Source organism: Leopardus geoffroyi, chromosome C3 (genome assembly GCF_018350155.1).
Source record: "Leopardus geoffroyi isolate Oge1 chromosome C3, O.geoffroyi_Oge1_pat1.0, whole genome shotgun sequence".
In the NCBI taxonomy this organism is placed as follows: domain Eukaryota; kingdom Metazoa; phylum Chordata; class Mammalia; order Carnivora; family Felidae; genus Leopardus; species Leopardus geoffroyi.
Genome location: NC_059338.1, coordinates 72,054,845 through 72,076,136, shown reverse-complemented (window position 1 = coordinate 72,076,136; position 21,292 = coordinate 72,054,845). Strand labels below are relative to the sequence as shown.

General features: G+C 65.0%; 2 protein-coding genes across 3 annotated transcripts; one reads left to right on the top strand and one right to left on the bottom strand.

Moving 5' to 3' along the window:
* Positions 1–7,247: 7,247 nt before the first annotated feature.
* ARC (activity regulated cytoskeleton associated protein) lies at positions 7,248–10,697 on the bottom strand. Its single transcript, XM_045453462.1, has 3 exons — positions 8,669–10,697; positions 8,287–8,411; positions 7,248–8,097 (listed from the first exon to the last, which is right to left on the bottom strand). Exon 1 carries the CDS (start codon positions 10,488–10,490, stop codon positions 9,300–9,302), a length of 1,191 nt encoding a protein of 396 aa, XP_045309418.1. The 5' UTR covers positions 10,491–10,697; the 3' UTR covers positions 7,248–8,097; positions 8,287–8,411; positions 8,669–9,299.
* Positions 10,698–10,832: 135 nt separating this feature from the next.
* LOC123585383 lies at positions 10,833–19,790 on the top strand. Of its 2 annotated transcripts, XM_045453460.1 has the most exons (3): positions 10,833–10,990; positions 15,471–18,667; positions 18,961–19,790. In XM_045453460.1, the coding sequence occupies exon 2, from the start codon at positions 16,163–16,165 to the stop codon at positions 17,099–17,101; it is 939 nt and encodes a 312-aa protein (XP_045309416.1). In that variant the 5' UTR covers positions 10,833–10,990; positions 15,471–16,162; the 3' UTR covers positions 17,102–18,667; positions 18,961–19,790. The 2 variants fall into 2 exon arrangements, with proteins under 2 accessions (XP_045309416.1, XP_045309417.1); XM_045453461.1 differs by lacking the exon at positions 10,833–10,990 and having other exon boundaries at positions 15,147–18,667.
* The last annotated feature ends 1,502 nt before the right edge of the window (positions 19,791–21,292 follow it).

Genomic DNA, 21,292 nt, shown 5'->3' with positions numbered 1-21,292 from the left:
GAGAGAAGGGGGCAGAGGTAGAGACAGAGAGGGGGGGCCAGGGAAGGAGGGGGACGAGGAGGCCAGGGAGGCCTGCCAAAGGGGCTTCTGGCCCATGAGGTGTCACCTCCCCAGCACAGCGGGGCGGCAGCTGGGAGCAGGGGTCTGGAATTGGGGCTCCCTGCAGACGCAGTCTGAGGCTGCAGGAGGACAAGCGGGCTCCAGCCAGGACTGGGGGGCATCGCGAGGCCCAGGGCGAAGGGTGCAGATTCGGGTGCAGAGTCGAGAGTGGGGCTGGTCAGCCGTGGTGAAGGGTCTGGGGTGCCCCTGGCGGTGACACATGGTCTGGCTTCAGCTCCCGGCTCAGGCCACGCTGCCCTCACCCGCGTCCCCCAGGGTGGCCTGGGGTCGGTGCTGGGGTCGTCTGGTCATCTGGGCAGGGCGGCTTTGGCGTGGCTAAGGGAGGGGAGCGGCGTGCCCGCAGAGGTGCCCGGGTGGGGCTGCAGAGGGAGGGGAGGGGGGACAAGAGAGGACGAGGCCCAGGAAGGAAAGCTTGCTGCCGGATGTCCGGCTTTCACGCGGCCCCAAAGACTCAGCCTGAAGCGGACAGAGGTTCGAAGGGGGCCGTCTGGTTCACCTGGCGACTCCCTGCCCCTCCGGGGCCTCCACCTCCCGGTCCATACGGCAGCCGGTCCGGCTCTGAGGCTCCATCGGAGAGGGGAATGGGGGCTGCGGGCCGGAGGACCCCCTCGCAGCTCCTGGCCCCATGCTGGGGCCCCCGGAGCCCAGGGCCGCGGGGCTGCGTCTGCCCAGCCTCCCTCCTGGAAGAAACAGGCGACGGCTACTGCCTGGAAAGTAGGGCAGAGGCTGGGAGCGCAGCAGCGTGGAGGAGCCCCTGGGGGGAGCCCCTGGGTGGCGGGTCTGCGGGGACTTTGGTGGAGGAGCCCACGGAGGAAGAAGCTCGGGGAGCTTCACGGTCCGGGCTGGATCTGGAACCAGGGGTCGGTGGGGGCAAAGGCAGGGCCCGAAGCAGAGCGCTCTCCTGTAGACACAGGACGGCCCGCTCCTTTGCCTCCAGGAGGGAGAGCGTGTGCCAGACAGAGTGGGGGAGGGTGTGGGCTCAGAAACATCCCTCCGGTGAGGACACTGTTGCCAGCATCTTCCAGGCAGGAGGCATGGGGAGCAAGAGTCTAGCCGGTTCATGGCAATCTTGGTCTTGTCCCTGTACCTCCTTGTGCCTCAGTTTCCAGGTTGAGAATATGGGGCTGTCGAAGGGGACCCCATCCTAGGGGATCCTGTCCTAGGGGATCCCGTCCTACGGGAGCCTGTCTCAGAGGAGCCTGTCCTAGGGGATCCTGTCCTAGAGGAGCCTGTCCTAGGGGATCCCATCCTGGGGGATCTTGTCTTAGGGGATCCTGTCCTAGAGGAGCCCGTCATAGCAGATCCCGTCCTAGGGAATCCTGTCCTAGAGGAACCCATCCTAGGGGATCCTGTCCCAGGGGAGCCTGTCCTAGGGGATCGTGTCCTAGGGGATCCTGTCTTAGAGGAGCGCGTCCTAGAGCATCCCATCCTAGAGGCGCCCGTCATAGGGGATCCCGTCCTAGGGGATCCTGTCCTAGAGGAACCCATCCTAGGGGAGCCTGTCCTAGGGGAGCCTGTCCTTGGGGATCCTGTCCTAGAGGATCCTGTCCTAGAGGATCCCATCCTACATCCTAGAGGAGCCCGTCATAGGGGATCCCATCCTAGGGGATCCTGTCCTAGGGGATCCTGTCCTAGAGGAGCCTGTCCTAGGGGATCCAGTCCTGGGGGATCCCGTCTTAGGGGAGCTCATCCCAGGGGAGCCTGTCCTAGGGGATCCTGTCCTAGAAGAGCCCATCCTAGGGGATCCTGTCCTAGGGGATCCTGTCCCAGGGGAACCTGTCCTAGGGGATCCCGTCCTAGAGGATCCCGTCCCAGGGAAGCCTGTCCTAGGGGATCCTGTCCTAGAAGAGCCCATCCTAGGGGATCCTGTCCTAGGGGATCCTGTCCCAGGGGAGCCTGTCCTAGGGGATCACGTCCTGGGGGATCCTGTCTTAGGGGATCCCGTCCTAGAGGATCCCGTCCCAGGGGATCCTGTCCTAGGGGATCCTGTCCTAGGGGATCCTGTCCTAGGGGATCGCGTCCTGGGGGATCCTGTCTTAGGGGATCCCGTCCTAGAGGATCCCGTCCCAGGGGAGCCTGTCCTAGGGGATCCTGTCCTAGGGGATCCTGTCCTAGGGGATCCCATCCTAGAGGAACCTGTCCTAGGGGATCCTGTCCCAGGGGAGCCTGTCCTAGGGGATCACATCCTGGGGGATCCTGTCTTAGGGGATCCCGTCCTAGAGGATCCCGTCCCAGGGGAGCCTGTCCTAGGGGATCCTGTCCTAGGGGATCCCGTCCTAGAGGAACCCGTCCTAGGGGATCCTGTCCTAGGGGATCCTCTTCTAGGGACCCCATCTTAGGGGACCCTATCATGGGAATCCTGTCATAAGGGAGAGAGACAGAGAGAGATGGAGACAGAGACAACAGGGACCCGGAGACCCCAAAGAGATCCAACTGAAAGGAAGAGGAGGGAAGAAGGAGGAAAAGCAGGAGCCCGGGGAGCAGAGCAGGGGACGAGATGGGGAGCGGGGGCATCGGGGGCAGGACAGGTCAGCTGGACAGTGGCCACCAGTCACTCAAGGGGCACAGGGACGGCAGTCCCCTGCGAGGGAGCGCTCCTGTGCTGGGCCGAGGGCTCAGAGGCCACTTTGTTCTTTTAACTAGTGCGGGAACAGGCCAATTACCGACCCCCAACCAAGCTTTCCCTTCAGATTCCAAGTTACACTTGCAGTCCTCACTGCTCAGAGCCACTTGAGGGCACTTCAAAGTAACGTTTGGTCCCATTTATGTCTTCAAGCCTTTTCTTTTTGAGAGAGAGAGAGAGACCTTGCCTGTGGCAGGCCAGCACTCTGGGAAGGGACAGAGAGAGGGGGAAGAGCAGAGGGGAGAGGAGCAGAGAGGGTGGGGAGAGGGGCAGAGAGAGGTGGAGAGGTAAGGAGAGGGGGGAAGGGCAGAGGGAGGGGGAGAGGGGCAGGGGGAGAGGAGGGGCAGAGAGTATCCCAAGCAGGCTCTATACTCTCAGTGCAGAGCCAGATGCGGGGCTCGAACCCATGAACCGAACCGTGAGATCGTGACCTGAGCCAAAGTCCAACGTTCAACTGACTGAGCCACGCGGGTGCCCCTGTCTTCAAGCCTTTTAAGCTACATCCATAAGATTAACATGTTCTACATGGAATCTACTTTGTCAGACGTTGTGAAGTTTCCAAAAACTTAATTATTATAAACTCAGTAAATGATGCTGAACGGTATGGTGGTTCTTAAGCTCTTCCCAACGTTCCAACACTGTACATAAAATCGTATATGGTTTCTACCCAAAGCCGCGAGTGTAACCAGGGGCCCAGTGAGACAGTCCGCGTCGGCATCATTTCTATCAGCCAAATTGTCTGCAGTGTGAAAATGCTTAAAATATGAAGCACATACAAATTCTTGGCAAAGATGGTAACGTTTTGAGGTTGATTCTCTTTTAAATTTCTTTTTTAGTTTATTTATTTTTGAGAGAGGGAACACGAGTGGGGGAGAGAGAGAGAGGGAGACAGAGGATACGAAGCAGGCTCCGCGCTGTCAGCACAGAGCCGGAGGCAGGGCTTGAACCCGTGAGCCGTGAGATCGTGACCTGAGCCGAAGTCCGACTGAACCACGGCGCCCCATCTCTCTTTTAAGTGTCTACGCTAATCCTAAATCCTCTTGGAGTTAAAAGTCCCTTATGGACTAGAGTCACATCACCTGTGAAATGATGTCACCTGGAACAATCCTCCAGACCACCCTCACTTCTGATGCCAGCTGTAGACTCTGGGGTCCCCGGGATCGTCCGCCAGGAGGACTCCCAGCACCCCCAGGGGGCGTCACGCTCGCAGTCACGGTTTATCACGGGGAAAGGACACACACCACCATCAGCCAGGGGTTGGGGCGCACCAGGCAGGGCCCAGGAGGGTGCAAACTGTCCCCTCCCTGTGGGGCCGTGGGGAGCGACGTGATGGCATGCACCAGCGTCGCCAACCGGCTAAGCCCCCAGCCCTGGCGTGCGAGGCCTTTATCTGGCTTCCGTCACGTAGACCCGGTTCACTGCCCACGTGGCTGACCTCAGTCTCCGGCCCCTCGGGAGGCCAAGCTGATCCCGTGTGGCCCAGAGCCCCGGGGAAACAAGGACGCTGGACTCTGGATGTCCCCGGGCTTGGCGGTGACCTCCCAGCAGCCGAGGCCAGAGGCCAGACCTTCGTTGGGCAGGGTGGAGTTCACATCACCCCAAACGGTCCTCCATGTGGCCTTCTGTCCTCCGGCTGTCCACCGAGACCTCTCCCTCCCTCCTGCACGCGTGTGGGCCCTTTGCAGCTGCCTGTGGACCCGAGACAGCATCCCCTGTGCTGGCTGTGGCTGGCAGCGGTGGGCCTCCTCCCCGGGCCTCCCTGGGCCTAAACACTACGGTATGCCTTTCCTGTCTCTGGGCCCTTCCTCTGGCCTTCACCAGCAGACGGAGACAGTGGCCTGGGGGTGGCAGAGCCCTCGGAAGGTCCTGAGTAAGCAGATAGAGCCCAGCTGCCAGCCACATGTTTATGTGGCAGAAAATAAGCTGTTTTGTTTGTCAGGCCTCTTTGTTACAGCAGCTTGACCTCCCTCTGACTGCTACACTTTCCCCAGCCCCTTTCTTCCTGCAGTTTCCTTTTTTAAAAAACAATTGTTTTATGTCTATTTATTCTGAAAGAGAGAGAGACAGAGACAGAGACAGAGCACGAACAGGGGAGGGGCAGAGAGGGAGGGAGACACAGAATCCGAAGCAGGCTCCAGGCCCTGAGCTGTCAGCACAGAGCCCGACGCGGGGCTTGAACCCACAAACTGTGAGACCATGACCTGAGCCGAAGTGGGACACTTAACTAACTGAGTCCCCCAGGTGCCCCTTTGAGGCAGTTTCCTAACTGCTGCGGCCAGCGGCCCATCCCCAACAGCACCTCAGGGGATATGCAAGGCCCAAGTCCCCCCTGAGCTCTGCAGGGGCAGCAGGGCACCCACTGAGCACCCACTGCGGCCTGGGCACCCTGCCCACGGACCCTCACGCCAGCGCTATGGGCAGACTTGATTTTCTAGAAAAGGCATCCCTGGGAACTTGAGCTCACGTCCACATGGCTGAGAAGCCCCCACCAAGCTGGGTTGGCAGGGTGAGCCCCCCAGGGCTCCTGGATGCCCTGCCTCCAGTCCCAGCACTGATCCCCAAAAGGAGGCAAGCACAGCCCCCCCCCCCCCCCGTGCCTCAGTCTCCCCCACACTCTAGTCAGGAGAGGAGGCTGGGTGGTCTGTGACAATGGATACGCGGGACCGGGGAGGGGTGAGGCGGGCCCTTATGGGGAACATCTTGTGCCCAGAGTCGCTGGGGCTGGGCCCCTCCACCCCACGGCCCCCCCTGCTCCGCCTTCAGCCGGGCTCTGAGGACACAGGGACTCAGCCACATCTCCCTTACTGCAAGTGCTCTGAGAGCCTGTTTCACAATTACCCGATTACCGATTACCGGAAGTAACTTGTTATTGAAAAGAAAAGGCCCCTACAGTTTCCAGCCTTTGATGTGAGCTGTAGCCTGTCTCCGGGAGAAATCCCTGCCTCCCAGGCATCACCATGGTGCCCCTGCCTCCTGTTTCCGTCAATTTCCTCTCCCCATTCTTGTCAGAGTTGCCATTATTTAAAAGAAATACGAGGGAAGAATAGGGAAGAGGCTGCCTTTTCCCCACGGGTGCACCGTGCTCAGGGCCGCCAGCCCTCTCCATGCGGAGGGTGACGACATTTCCTTGTGGCAGGTGTTGCTTTCTGCTCGGGCTCATTTCCTGCCCGCCCCGGGTCTCCCCTGTGTGCCCAGCAGGCCGCGTCCTCCACCACGATGCTGCATCAAGCTCTAGCAGGGACAGCCCTCCCCAGGCTGGGCGGGGCTCACACTCCCTGCCCCCGCCCCTGCCCCCGCTGCCTGGCCCAGCACTGCCCCCCACCGCCCCCGGAGCAGAGCAGCCCCTTTGGAGGGGCAGGACCTGTGCTGGGTACCTGACAAGCCCCTGTCCATGACTGTGGCACTGGGGCTGGTCACTTGTACACGTCAGCCTAGCTAGGGAACCGTCCCCGGGCATCCAATCAAACTCTTATGAAGGCCTTTTGCAGGTGTGACCGAAGCCTATCGTCAGTTGACTTTAAGGGAGATCATCACCAAGGCAATCTGGGTGGGTCTGGCTCAATCCGTTGATGGGTCTTAAGAGCAGAGCTGAGGCATCACCTAGGAAGAAGCTGTCCCACAGTAGCTCAGCCTGAGCCCGGCCGGGGGGGGGGGGGGTGGTGGGAGGTGGGGGTGGTGGTGGGAGGTGGGGGGGGGAGGGGGGTTCCAGCCTGCCCTACGGCCTATGCACTGGCCTAGCCGGGCCCACAACTGAGCAAGAAAACTGCTCACAACCAACCGCTCACCATCCGCCCCCACTGGGCCTGCTTCTCCTTGAACGCTGGCTGGAATAGGGGTTTGAGCCCCCACCAGGCTATCTCTCCCTCTGTCTTGGGGGCCTGGTGACCCCACAGACGCAGGTGAGGCCAACTGCCCATGGGGCATCGAATGGCCCTCGTGTCCCAGTTCTCGAACCCACGCATGGATTAGATTAGTGATGGTATGCCCATTTTGCAGATGAGGAAACAGGCTTGGAGAGACCAAGTTTATGACCCAGGACTTGTCAGGGTCACCTCCCAGCGGGGATCTTGCCTTGCCTGGGTCCCCGGGGCTCGATGCCCGAGAAGACCCCCTTGGCTTCTAGCCCTAGGCCTCCGTGTGGGCTGAGCCCTGGCAGCGGACTTCTTAGGACACCCCCACCACACACACCCCAGCAGGCAGTGGGCGGAGGATTTGGGGGCACAGTGCTCAGCTCAGCTACAACGAGGGCTCCGCCCAGTCTCACCCACTGCCGGCCGCCTCAGGCGTTCGCTTCTGTGGGGGGAGCCCCTAAGGCCCTTCTACCCTGAGGATCCAGGACCCTGACCAACTGGCCTGTGGGGTGATGGGCCTGTGCTCCCTAGGTCCCCAGAGACCCTTCAGTCTGCACTTGTGGGGGCTCCAGGGACCCACCACCCTGAGCTGCCTCCCTCCGCACTCCATGCCCGCCAACCCAAGTCCACAGAGAAAGGACAGCGCGCACCGAGAAGTTTCAGTGTTTTATTAACAAAAACTTAAAAAGTCTGTCTTCAGGGAAGGTGACAGGGGGCTGCACACAGCTTGGCCTGACATCAAGGCCTGATCCACTGGGGACAGGGAGGGCTGGCCACACCCTCTTGAGGACCCTGGGGCCTCCCTGCAGCCCGTGCCAGCTTGTGAGTGTGGGTTATGGCTTATGTGCAAAAATAAAATCTGGGGGGGCTGGCAGGAGTGCATGATGTCGGGGGTTGACAGAATCTTCTGCAGACACCAGTCTTCTGAACCTGGGAACCCCCACTGGACAGGTGGAAAGGAGGACCCCCAGACAGGGCCTGCTGGGGCTACAGACCTGAGTGGCCAGTCTGCACCGGGGTGCTGGTGTTTGGAGAGGTGGGGGTCCGGACCCTGGCAATGGCGGGGCCTGGCAGAGAGCCCGCTTAAGCCCCAGAGGCAAAGGCTTCTGGGCACTGCTGGGGCTGCGGGCCTGGGGCTGCGGGCGGGAGCAGAGGCTGTGGCCTCGGCGTCAGAGCTCCCGGAAAGCTCTGGTAGGAGAGGACGGCCGCCGTGCCGTGGCCGGGGGTTCCCGGGCTGGAGCGAGGCAGGGCCCAAGGTGGCAGACCCCGACTCCAGCCACAGCGGACCTGGGGGCGGGAGGGCTGGTGGCCAGCGGGGCAGGCCTGGCGGCAGGCCCTGGCCCTCACGCTGGCCCGTCTTCACCTCCAGCTCTCCGCCGGGCCTGTCCTCTCTGCAGCCCCTCTCGCCGACCTCAACGTCTCCTCGTGTGCAGGCAGCTTTGCAGGAGGAGAGGGAGGGGAAGTGCCAGGCAAGCAGCAAAGACTCTGTGGGAGCCTTGGGACCTGAAAGAAAGACACGGGGGGGTCAGGGACAGGCCAGAGGCTGGGAGGAGCTCCGCAGGAAGGGTGTGGGTGGACGTTATGGGGCGGCCCCCCGGCTTGCCCAGAGCGCCGCTGGGGGCCGCCGGGCCTGGGGTCCCGGGAAGGACAGCTGAGGGATAGGGTCTCGGTGGGAGAGATGGGGCCCCTTACCTGTCGTCAGTCTCCCGGCTCCTCAGCTGAGTGTGAGGACTCGGGCCCTGTGGGACCCTCCGCCTGCCGTGGGTGAGTCATCGAGCCCAGCCGATCCTTTTCCAGGCTGGTGTGAATCACTGATGCTGAGGAGAAAGCACCGGGTCGGGTCGTGTGAGAGCTGGCTCAGCACTCCCCCAGCCCTCCTCCCCGATCCCTGGGGTCTCCGCTCCTTCCCCACCGCTCTGCGCTGCAGCCCCCCAACACCTCACCCCTGCAGCTAACTCGCTGGGGATGCCTCTGAGCCTCAGTGGGCTCACCCGGAAAATGGACGGGCCCTGGGTCCTCCCTACTCTACAGCGCCCCCCCCCCCCCGGGGTGGTGCCGTGGGTCAGGGGCTCACCTGAGGGGCCAGGAGGCACCAGGACGCCAGGTCTGCTGCTGCTGCTGCGTCTTACGCTTCAGCTGTCCTCCAGGAGGAGGGGCCTCGTGGCCCGAGGCTGGCCAGCTGCCCGAGGCGGCGACGAGAGTGCCAGCCGGCCGCGCAGCGACTGCCAGGAGAAGGCAGCGCGCCGAAGCCAGGGTTCCGGCGGCACCGGTCTGTCTTCGCGTCTGTTCCGGGGTGTCCCTCGAGCTTGGTGCGCACTGGCCTGTGCCGCCCGGACACTTGACCTCTGAATGCCCGGAGGGCCCAGGCGCGGGGCGGAATAAGGGAGCCTGGAAGTCGGGTCATGGCCTGAGAGTGTGCAGGGTGCGGATGGGGGCCAGGAAAGACAGACAGGAGAAAGGCAGGTGACGAGGCAGGGGCCCCGCAGGATGGGGGGGGGGCTCCTTTGCTGCTGGGGGGGTGGGGGGAGAGTGTCCACGTCTGGATGACGCGTGTTTGTGCGAGTCCGGCCGGGAGGCGGAGGTGGGGTGCCCAGCGGGCGGGGGACGAGGGCTCCCCCGCGCGGGGCTCGGCTCGGCTCGGACAGTCCTGGTTGACAAAGGCCACGGGTGGGGGGTGGCGGGCGGGCTGCGGCCTGGGCCGCCCTCTATTCGGGCTGGGTCCGGTCGCTGGCCACAGACTCGCTGGTGAGGGCCGGCGTGAGGGCCTCGGCCTCCTCCTCGGCGGGCAGCTGGGGGCCGGCGGGCTCAGAGGCCTGCTCCAGGCCATCCTGCACCTCCTTGCCCCTCTGGATGAGCTGCTCCAGGGTCTTGGGCAGCGGGTGCCGCAGGAAGCGCTTCAGCTTGGGCTGCAGGGTGCCCACCACGTACTGGATGATCTCCTCCTCCTCGGCGTCCACGTACAGCGTCTGGTACAGGTCCCGCTTGCGCCACAGGAACTGGTCCAGCGGCTCCCCCTGTTTCTGCGGCAGGTCCAGCTCGCGCTGGATGGCCTCGCGGGACAGCGTGCCCTCGCTGTACTGCAGGAATTCCTTCTTGAACTCCACCCAGTTCTTCACGGAGCCCTGCTTGAACTCCCACCACTTCTTGGCCGGCCCGTTCATGTGGTTCTGGATTTGGGACAGCCAGTACTCCTCGGAGCCGCCCACCTGCCGCAGGTACTCCTCCAGGTGGCTGAGGAACTCCCTCGGGTCCTCGAAGATCTGCGTGTCCACGCCGGGGCCGGGCTGCCCGTCCTCGCCGGGCGCCCAGGGCGGGTACTGCTGGGCCTCGGCGGGCTCCTGCCCGGGCAGCTCGCCGGCGGCGGGGGGCGGGGTGATGGCGTAGGGGCTGACGGTGTAGTCGTACCCATCGGCGTCGTGGCAGTAGCTCTCGGGACCCCCGACGCCCACGGACACGGTGTGGCGGGCCGGCTCGCCGCCCACGGGGTACTTGCCGCCCATGGACTCCAGGCGGTCGGCCCACCTCTCCAGCCGGTAGAAGACCTCCCGCCACACGTGCATCTCGCGCTTGACCCAGCGCTCCAGGTTGGCGATGGTCTCCTGGCAGCGGCACAGGCAGGCCTTGATGGACTTCTTCCAGCGCTGCGAGTCGCCGGTGGGCACGTAGCCGTCCAGGTTGCTCTCCAGCTTACCCACCGACCGGTGCAGCCCCTTCAGCTCCCGCTCCACCTGCTTGGACACCTCGGTCAGCAGGTGCCGGTGGGTCCTCCGCACGTGCTCCAGCATCTCGGCCCGGCACTTACCGATCTGCAGGATCACGTTGGGCTTGGCGGCCGGCCCGCCCCGCGGCCCGGGGTAGGCGTGGAGGCCGCCGCTCGTCATGTGGTCCAGCTCCATCGGAGGGAGTGAGCAGGTGGCCGCGGCGCTCGGACGGGCGGGAGGCGGCGGGCTGCGAAGTGCCCCTGGGCCGGCGGCGCGGTGGAGCCGGGTCCTCGGTGTCCTCGGCGCGGGCGCGGCGGAGCGCAGGGAGAGCGGCGGGGAGCGCGGGCAGCGCAGGGAGAGCGGCGGAGAGCGGCCGGAGCGGCGGCACCGAGCTCTGCGGCCAGCCGCCGGCGCGGGCTCTTTATGCGGCTGGCGCGGCCGTGGGCGGCCCCTCGCCGAGCCCCCGCTCCCATTGGCCCCGGCGAGCCGCCCCGCCCCGCGCGCCCCGCCCCCCACGCCCGCCCGCGCTCCCGGCGCCGAGGGAGCACCCACCCCCTGCACGCGCCATCGGCCGGGGTGACTAATCCGCCGGCTGGCTCCCTGCGCCCCCTCCCCGGCTCATTCAGCCCGCGGGGCGAGGGAAGGTGGCCGGACCCGGCGACACGCCCCTGCCCGCGACCGGCGGGGAAGCGCAGGTGTGTGCCCCCAGGGGGCTCGGGGCGGGTCGGTTGCTGCCCCCACGCGCCCAAAGGTTAGGAGGAAGCCCCTCCCCCAGGGATCCAGGGTCCGCTGCCCCCTCTCTGGTGTCGGTCCTTCCTAGGGGGGCGGGGTGGTGCTTGACTCCGCTCTCCCGGGGCCTCAGCGCCCCCACCCCTGCCTCGGCCCGGCCCGGGGTCGCGCGGGGTGTTGAGCCGCGGATGAGTCCCGGCAGCGACCCCGACAGACACCCAGACCCCCTCCTTTCCTGGAGCCCAAGGCTCCTAGCTTTCCTGGACACGCTCCCAGGCGTCAGGGGTGAGTTCCCTGGTGTGGCCTCCAGCTCCTGCCTATCCGTTCCCTGGGGTGCTGTCGAGTCCGGGGAGGGGGAGGGGGGGCTGGGCTGGTCCTGCATCCCACGTGGGAGGGTCGTGCACCCAGGCCTGGACGCTGCCCGGGCCCCTGACAGTGGTGTGGATGTGTGACACCAGCGTGGCAATGGCTGGACTGGACCAACCGCTGCCCCCACTCCCACGCCTTTGGGGAGGCCCAAGACTTGTCCCTGTGGTGCCTATGGGGGAAATCTGGACGCTGCTCTCTGCGGGGAGGCGGGAGGGGGGGCGGGGGGGGGGTTGTGAGGGCAGCGGAGGAGATGAAGGGGTACTGCTCCCTGGAGCCCCCAAGACACAGAAGGAACCTGGTCAGAAGCTCCAAGACTTCTGAGAGGATGGAAGGGGTTAGGGGGAGGAGGGAAGGAGAAGGAGCGGGGGAAGGGGAAGGAAAGGAGGGAAGGGAGGAGAAGGAGGAGGGAAGGGAGGAGGGGGAGGAGGGAAGGGAGAAGGAGGAGGGGGAGGGGGAAGGGAGAAGGAGGAGGGAGAGGGAGGAGGGAGAAGGAAGGAAGAGAAGGAAGGAGAAGGAGGAGGGGGAGGGGGAAGGAAGGAGGAGAAGGAGGGGAGGGAAGGAAGGAGGAGGCGGGGGTGGAGGAGAAGGGGTGCCAGCAGCCTAGCAGTCAGGAGAGGCAGAGAGAAGTAAACACCATATAAGGAATGGGGCTCCGGAAGCTGAGATTCCCTCGGGAGGGAGGCCCCTTCTGCCTCCCTGGCAACAGTGGTGGGGGAGGGACACCCTTTCTGGGTTACCCCAGGATGGATGGTTCAGGTCCCAGGCCCTGCGATGTTCTGCGGGCACAGGTGGCACTCGTTGCTCACGGCCAGAGGCCCGCAGACACACGGCCAGTGAGTCAAGAGACCGCAGCCCCTTGCGGCCAGCTTCCCACCCTCCCTCAGACACAGGGCGCACACTGGCACATGCCCCCGCCCGCCCACCCCTCACACACACCCATACCCACTATCCACCCATCCCCCAGACACACTCATACCCCCACCCACCCCAGACACACTCATACCCCCCACTCGCCCCCCAGTCACACTCATACCCCCACCCACCTCCCCACAGACACACTCATACCCCCACCTGTCCCCTCATCTGACTCACACACTCTCTGGAATCCCCACTCCTGCCCCCCCAGCCCCTTCCCCCTGCTTTCCTGGAAGCCCTCCCCCCACCCCAGCCAATCTGTCTCCTTTCCCCTTCTGAGCTCCCACCCCTGGTTGGGGGGGGGGGATGTCTTTCTGGCAAAAGCTTGCCCAAAATCGCTCTCCTGGCATTTCTAATTAAAGGCGAGTGGGTGGGCAGAGAGGGAGGGTGGCGGGGCAGTGCGGAGTAGGGAGGGGAAGCCGGGCAGAGAAGCTGTGAGAACAGGAATCCCCGAGCTGCCCAGCCCTGGCGGCCCAGCCCTGCCGGCTGGGTTCCTGGGAGCGGCAGGAGGCCGCAGGCCTGCGTGTGGCCTTGTGTGAGGTGTCTGTGTGGTGGTGGGGAGTGTGGCCCGGCCCACACGTGTGGCTGGCTGGTCACCACGGGGGCCGCATGTAGCCGTGAGTCTGTGCGTGTCTGGGGTGAGCCGGGGCTTGTGTCTCAGGGCCGTTGTCAGAGGACACCTGATGAGCCAGCTGGGCAGAGGCCACACTCACACGTGTGTGTGCGCACGCCGCGTGTGCCCGTGGGAGTGCCAGAGAGCCAGCACCTGAATGGCCAGCGGCCCACAAAGACCGCGTGTGGCCCCTGTGACACTCGGGCCCAGGTCTCCCGACCAGCTGGGTGGCCCCGGCCAGGCACAGCTCTCTGGGTCTCAGCCCCACAGTGACCTCCAGCCCCGGCTGCACCCTACAACACAGCAGCAGGGCTCCCGGGAGAGGGGAGCTCAGCCAGGGCCCAGAGGGTGGGGGGCCAGGGGCTGGGCGAGCACCACCTCTGTGGGGGGGGGGGTCTCTCGGTGCCCCCTCTGCCGCGGTCACACCGGCCTGCCGTGGGCGTGAGGAGGCACAGTCCAGGGAAGGGGGTGCTGGCGGGTCACGCGGAGACGGCCAGGGACCTGCAGGGAGGCTGCGCAGTGCTGGCCAGCACAGGTGACAGGCGACAGCCTCTGCTCAGAACACTTAATCGCCGCCCAATTATCGCCCCAGAAGCCCTCAGCAAACCTCCGCACTGGGGCCCTGGGCTCCATTCTTCGCTGCTGGCTCCCCGCTGCCGCGAGGGGGGTGGGATGGGGGGTCTGCCCTGCCCTGCTCCGCGGTGCCCCTCTCCCCCTCAAGCAAGGGTGAAGGCACAGAGTGAGGGCCTCCAGCCCTGGGCCTCACCCGGAGCAGGACCGCTCGGGGCTGCAGGTTGGGGAGAGGGAGGGGGGAGGGGTAAGCTGCACAGGGAGGGAGGGAGGGCCTGGGGAACCCCACCCCCACCGCCGGACCCAAAGTGGCCAGCTGCTCCTTGAACCTACTTTAGAAGGAGGGGCTCCGTGGGGCAGGGGGGTCTGCCCAACACTGGATCCAGGCAGCAACACCCCCCACCCCGCCCCCCATTCAGTCCCCTCTGGGGTCCGGTCTTCCACTAGGGCTCGAGGCTCCCAGACCCTGGGTGCTGGTCTGTGATGCTAAGATGCCTATTTCACGGTGAGGTCTCCCTCCCAAAGTCACGGCCTCGGGGAGCCATATCCCCCACTGCCCCCCAAGCAGAGCCTGTGGCCTCCGCTGGACCTGCCTTCCTCTGGCTGCTCTGTGACCCAGTCCTCTCGTCTAGGGACCCCTGAGTGCAGGTCCCCTGCCCCCGCTGTGCTGGCCTGGCGGGTAATCCTCATCGAGGCGCCAGGCTGCCTGTGCCCGGGGGACTCACAGGCCTCAGGCTTTCCCGTGTTTGCACCGGGCCCTCCCAGCTGATCTCCTGGGGCCACAGCCGTTAACACCACTTAGCACCCAGGCTATGAGCACAGGCTCCTTTGGGACACTCCTGCACGCGCTCTCACTCCAGCTGCCAGCTCTGTGGCCCCGTCCTTGTGCAGGAGAAAGGGGGGGCTGGGCTGCCTGGGGTCCCCTGGCCCTTCCCGCGCAGCCTTGGCCTGTGGTCCCTCCTGGCTCGCGTGGCCTCATTGCACTTGCCGCCACAGCCACAGCCGGTGGAGCCTGGAGGGAAGGGCGAGGCCCATCCTGGGTCCCCTGGGCCCTCTGGCGGCCCAGCACCTCCATCATCTCCTCGGGAGGGGGCGCTCCGCCTCGCTGCTTCCCTGCTTCCGAGGCAGCACTGGGGCGGCTGCACAGGCCCCAGCGATGTGGGGCGGCATGTGCGGGGGGGGGGGGGGGGGGGGGGAGGGGGGGAGCAGCTGGAAGAAAGGCCTGGGGTCTGAGCCCAACACCTGGGCCCTGCCCTGCCCCTACCCAGCGGCCCTCCCCTGGGGGCCTGTTGCCCTGGAGCGGGGCGCAGGGAGCAGGGGCACAGAGGAGGCCTGGAGAGGCAGAGGCCGGGGGGGGGGGGGGGGGGGGCGACACAACGTGTTAGAGGTGAGATTGGGCCAAGGTCAAAGAGGAAGAAAGGGTGGTGCGTGGAGGGGCAGAGAGCTGGGGGCGCCAGGATAGCGGAAGAGACAAGGGCTCCGTTTAACTTCTCAAGACTTTCTTGCCCTGTTTTCACGGAGGTTTCAAGAGGTGGGGGGACCTACTAATGAGAGTGGGGGGGGTCCCTCAGGCACACCTGCCTGATGCACCTGCCACAGCCAGAGCAGCCTCCGAGAGACCCCGGGAGGCCAGGGCAGCTGGGGGCAGGGGTGTCAGGAGACCCCGCAGTGCAGGCACGCGTCTTGTTGAGAGACCCGAGCTGGGGGGCTGAGCGCTGGCAGGGGGGGTTGCCCACGGGAGGCAGAGGTATGTGAGCGAGCACTCAGAGCCCAGGGAACATTTTCCTTCCGATCCTTCCAAACTTCCTCTTCCCTGCGGTTTGGCAGGGTGTGTGTGCTGCGTCCTGTCCCTGGAACAGGCAGCCTGTTCGTTCTGGGCCCCCACACACCAGACCCTCTCCCCCCTCCCTCCTTCCTGCCTCCTGCCTCGCGCCTCCCTCCCCATACAGCCTCCAAGGAAAGTTTTGTATTTTTCCAAGATGCTGGCACCGAGGTGCCTCAGCCAGCCGCACCTCGGGTCCTGCAGGCATCCCCTCTGGGCCGGGAGGTCAGGCCCCAGAGCCCGAGGCCCGCCTCACCACCGCCCTCCAGAACGGGGAAGACGAGGCCCAGAGAGGGCCAGGGACTTGTCCAAGCTCCACAGCGAGGGAGGCAGAGCCAGGGCACTGTGGTGAGGGCATGCGAGGACAGGCTGCAGGCTCCTGGAGGCGTCTGCGAGCTCAGTCTGCGCCCTGTGCAACCGCGGGTAAGTCCTCTGAAGTCCTCCCGGCCCTGCCCCTTCCTGGCATCAGTACTCTCCCCTGCAAAGAACCTTTGCCCTTCCAGCCATGGGGCGAGTCAGTAATCCATTCAGAACAGTTCCTGAGCCCAACAAGGGAGGCGCCAAGCAAGGTGGGGCACAGGAGGTGCAGATTGCCCCGAAAATGGGGTGTCGTCATGATTGCCCCCATAGTTCGCTGTGTGTGGCCCGTGCGAACTGCAGGCACCAGTAGGTCATGACTCTGCCCTTCAAGGAGCAGCCCGTGGCCTCCAGGGAGTCCGGCTGGCCCCCCACTGTGACCCACGACAGGACAGGAGGGAGGCCATTGTGGCATCGAGGGTGGGGGGTCCTCGGCGTCCCCACTCCAGGAGGCAGGTGTGCGGGGCGGGAGCTGGGCCCGGGACACGCTCCATGCACGCTGCCCACCGTGGGGCCACCCACGCGGTGTCTGGATCTAAAATGTCCCCTCGGCCCGGCAGGTGCCTCTGGCTGGGTCTGAGATTCCACGGGCCACCTGCCTCCTCGCACCACTTCTCCTGGGGGCGCCGTGTGTCTTCCTGCACATCACTCAACCCCTTTGGCCCCAGCGGTGTTCTTGTCACACAACAGGCAGACTGTACTAAACGGTGGCCGAGGTTCTCAGCTTGGGCGGCTCGGAGGCTGACGGCAATGGTGGGTGGCAGGGAGGAGGCTGGACCTGTGGCCACTCTGTCCCCTTCACCGGGAGTGCCCCATCCAGCCGAGCGCACATCACCCCCAGTTCAAATGACAGAGGCCTCTCGGGTTTTAAAACCTAAGCATAAAAACTCATCATGGTTTTACGTGTTGTCTACTTCCGAGCCCACTGTCACCGCCTCCAGGAAGTCTTACCAGCCTCTTAGCGCTGTGTTAATGGAGTCTTTTGTGACCTTGCCCCGCCTTGTTCATGCCCGCCTCGGAGCCCCCGAGCACAATGTCGTCCTCGAGGTATGTCAGTTGAATGTGTGTGCGTGTGTGTGCGACTGCGCCTTCCTGGTCTTCTGTCCAGTGAAGCCATGTTCTTGCTCGCTGACCTCATCAGGCTCTCAGCTTGCTCTGGGCACATGGGTGGACGAGACCCACCTGGGTCCCACCCTGAGGAGACTCCGGTCAAGTTCCCCAGCACCCCAAATGTTTTGGGGCCAGCAGCCCAGAGGCGCCCTGAAGGGTGGGGAGAGCCGGAGGGTGAGCAGGGGTGGGCCGGGTACAGGTGCGCCGGCAGGGCAGTGGGGAGCAGGGGGCCCTGCTGGGTTCTGTCCCTCTCCAGGGGCAGAGCTGGAGGGGAGCGGGACTAGACGGGCCGTGGGTGAAAGTGGGGACCAAGGCCGCTGACCTGAGTCTGTGACCTGCAGGGGGGACGTTAGGCCGAGCAGGGGCAGGTGATGGAGAGCCAAGCTATGGGTGGGCAGGGCCTGTTTGAGGGCTGTTAGGAGGGTCTCAGGGATGGGGAGAGCCAGGGGCCCGGTGTCCTGGCAGTCTGGGGTGGAAGCCCTGTGGGGACTCGACAGGAGCAGCTGGGGGCCCAGCTGTGGGGGTTGGAGCCCGCGGCCGCCCCCTCCTCTCTGCCCTACTGGGCCCCCAGCCAGGCTGTGCCTCCCGCACCGCCCCCGTGGACGCCCAGGGGACTCAGACCGGATCATGTGGCAGGAGTCCCGAGCGTGGCCGGCCCAGCCAGGATGGGGGGTGTGCTGCCAGCTGGCCCTGGCCAGACGCCCCCGGAGCTGGGGGTTCAGGACGGCCAGGGAGGGGGTGGTGGCCAACTTTCCTGCCGTTCCCTGCGTCTCCATTTAGATCTCTCCCCAGCACAGAGCGCCGGCCTCCAAGCACACTTCCGGAGCCATAGAAGGAGACGGGCTGAGAATAGCTCAGCGTGACGCAGCGAGGAGCTTCCCCACGCAGGCAGGTTCCGCGCCACAGAGGGGCCGCCCTGGAGGGACCCCTGCCCGGCGCCACCCCCCTGCCGGAAACGGGGCAGTGGCTTGGGGTCCCCTTCTGCATCTGTCTGCGAGCTACTCCCTCTCCTTCCTCGCAGCTGGGGCCTGGGCCCCTGCCCTTCACAGCTGTCACCTCCGCCCGGGCACACCTTGTCCAGGTGAGGCCTCTCTCCGGGGGTCCTGACCTGGATGTCCCCCAGCCGCCGGCCTGGCCACCCTGCTCGGCTCTAGGCCCCACTGCTGCCCCACGCTGGCGCCATCCCCCATTCCCGCTTCGTGGGCATGGGCCCCTCCCTGTCTGCTGCAGGCCTGTGGGGTGTCAGGCGTGGGCCGTGATGATCCTTGGCCTTCGGGGGCCCAGTGTCTGCCGGGCCAAAGCCTCCTGGGCTCCCAGATGTGAACTTGTTGTGTCCCCAGCTGCGAGGGGCTGCCACACAGGGGTGCCTCGCCGGCACCTGTCTCTCGGCCCCAGGCCGTGCTCTGCCGTAGCTGTCTTGCAGCTCCTACTAACTTTGAGCAAAAGTCCCTTATTTCCATCTGGCTGTGGCCCCCACCAATTATGTGGCCAGCCCCACCCGCCATCCTGGGGGTGGGGGTCCACTGTTCTGTAATCTCTCTGGAAAGATGGTCGGCAGAGATCATGTGGGAGAAGGGGACCCCACGCCGCACGCTGAGCGTCTCACGGAGCCTTGGGATGGCTGGCGGTGTGGGGTGGGGCCCTGGGGACCCTGCCGGGGAGCCAGCGGCCCCCATACGACTTGTCGTTGCCCATCTGTCACTGTGCAGGTGGACTGAGCAACCCCAGATGCCCTCTGAGCCTCAGCCTCCTTAGCCGATGGGGGTGTCACTCTGCTCATGGTGGTGACCGACCCCAAGGTGGGTCAGGACACCTGGCCGGCATGTCTGGTTCACAACCCACAGCCCTGATCTACGTTCTTGGTCTTAAGCTCCATGTCCAGGACAGGTGTCTGAGCAGGGGGATTGGGAAGGGTGGCAGCAACCTCTCTAGCCACCCCTAGGGTCGGGGGGACGCCGTACAGAGGGGCTGGGGGGGGCTCTGAGGTGGGAGATGACCCCTCTAACGTCTGCGGGCACCGTGCCCCCTCCTGGCTTCGGGCCACCTGTCTGTTCGCTGCAGGCCACTGTGGACTGCGGAGCTTGATTGGGAAGGCCGGGTGGGGCCAGTGGGCTTCTCCCACCCTTGCCGGACAGGACCCGGCCTCTGCCCCTTCCTTCCTCTCCCTGGCCGAGCTCCAGGCTGCCGTCCAGTGTCCCGGGAGTCAGGAAATGTCCAAGGTTGCTGAGAAACTGGTGCACAGCACAGACCACGATGGATGTCCACACCCCCAACCGCTGCCCGAGTCTCTTCCCCTTCATGGGTTCGTTTAGATCTCTCCCCAGCACAGAGCGCCGGCCCGCAGGCACACTTGCGGAGCCCTGGCCAGAGTGGGGGTGTTGGAAGGGCAGCATTTCAGAGGGGGGGGCCGGCCCCTAAGACAAGGGCCAGGGCGCGGAGGGCAGGCTGCCTGCGGGCTCAGGCTGGGTTGGGCCACAGAGTGAGGAAGGGGCGGAGCCAGCCATCGGGGGCGGGGTCAGCGCCCCCTGAAGACCGCCCGGTGGGCAGGGGTCCCCCTGGGAGGTGCTGTGCTTGTCCCTTACCTGGGGGTGGGGAGGCTCTGGGGCCTTGAGTGGAAGCAGGGCGGGTTCCAGGGGCTTCCCACGCAGCCCACTCTCCCAGCCCCACGGCCGCCCCTGCCCTCTGCTCCGTCCTCCTCTGTCCCTGACCCGGCCGCCTGCATCCAAGGCCCATCCAAGTCCTGGGCGCCACCTGCCGGCTGCGTGCCTGCCTAGCACGCTCTCTCGCCTCCCCTCCTCCCCTCCTCCCCTCTCCCCACCATGCCCTCTCCCTCTGCTGCGCTCCAGTTTCTCTGTCTGCAGGCCTGATGCCTACTGGCCTGACCCCTCAGACCTTCCTGCAGAGGGCAGTCACCGTTACCACTTCCCTCGGTCCACCCCAGAAGGAGACCAGGCCCTCCCTGTGGAAGCTGGGGCTGGGGCTAGGGCCAAACCACTAGGCAAGAGAAGGAGCAGGCCAGGAGGAGGGCCCTGGCTGTGGCCCTGGGGGCTGTTGTCTGACCCCCAACCCTGGAGGTCAGGGTGAGAATGGAGGGCCCCTTGGAGATGCCCCCTGCCTACCACAGCTTCAGCTCACCACACCCACACCCATAAACATGCTCGCTCTGAGCTGGGAAACAGGGGCCCTTCTGCCTGGCAGGCCCCCAGATCCACTCCTGCAAGGGCCCGGAACACCCCCCTCCCCACTTTACTTCCAAAACCTCCGCTAACACCACGGCCTCCAGGGCCTGCTCTGTTGGCCTCCTCCTGCCCAGGCGTGATGGCGGGGCACACTGAGGTCATGGGAGGTATAAACTAGGCCCTTGCCCGCACCTCCACTAAGGGATATTCACCCACTGACCCCACAACCCTCGGGCTATCCCCAGGGCCCTGTGGGTCCCCCACAGGTGGGGCTTGGAGTCTGGGCTCCTTTAGACCTGGTCTGGGCAGGGTCTGGGAATCCCGGGAACCTAGGGACACCCCCGGACACGGGCCTCAGCCGTGGGAAGTCAGATTTCCGTGCCTGAGGCAGACAGAATGACACTGGGGACCAGGCAGACAAGGGGTTCCCCTCCCTAGGCGCCACCCAGCCCTCCGGCCCCAGCCCACGGACCCCACCCAGGCCAGAGACAGCCGAGGTGGGCCCATCACCGGAGCAGAGGCCTCAACTGACGGATTCGTGGCACACGGCCCCGTTGCCATAGCAGGAGCTGCTCGGGGAGCCGCCAGCCCCCTGCACGCCCCAGCTGGAAACGAGCCCTCGATGTATAGCCTAAGCGCCACACAATGAAACCATGTTCCCTGAACCGAGTGGATGCTGCCTTTTTCCCCATAAAAATAAAATGTCGTGACAGGAGCCCACAAGGGCCTCAGTGTCAAGTTGAGAGTGAGCCCTGAGAGGCGGGAGGAGGCGCCTGGAGGGCCGTCCCATAGACCTGCAGGCTCAGGCTGCCTGTGCTAGGAACAGTGTGGCCATGACCCGATCCCACCCTCAGTAAGAGGCGCTCCCACAAGACCCACTGCCACTGGGGAGAGGCCCAGGGCCGTGCCACAGCCTCCCTGGAGGACAAACGTAAGAGAATGAGAGTGACTTCCCCTGCCAGCCCACATCTGGGGCAGGAGGTTGGGCGGCAGGCAGTTAAACCTGTGGACGGCTGTCTAAGCCGGCCCTGGAAAAAGTTCTCAACCCACTCAGAGCCTGGTACCACCATTATCACCCCTATCATCACCCATGGCCTTCACCTGGCCAACGTCTTCATCACTCACACCAAAACCAAGTGCCAGTTATCAGTACCACCGTCACCAATTCCAGCACTGACACCAACAACGTCATCTCCTCCTTCACCACATCACCCTGGACACCACAATGATTACCATCATCACCATCATCACCATCACCACCATCGTCATCATCTCCATCATCACCACCATCACCATAATCACCATCACTATTATCACCATCGACACCATCACC

Bases quoted from the DNA above. Each gene is read 5' to 3' on its own strand.
- ARC (XM_045453462.1), bottom strand. From the start codon at position 10,490: ATGGAGCTGGACCACATGACGAGCGGCGGCCTCCACGCCTACCCCGGG.
- LOC123585383 (XM_045453460.1), top strand. From the start codon at position 16,163: ATGCACGCTGCCCACCGTGGGGCCACCCACGCGGTGTCTGGATCTAAA.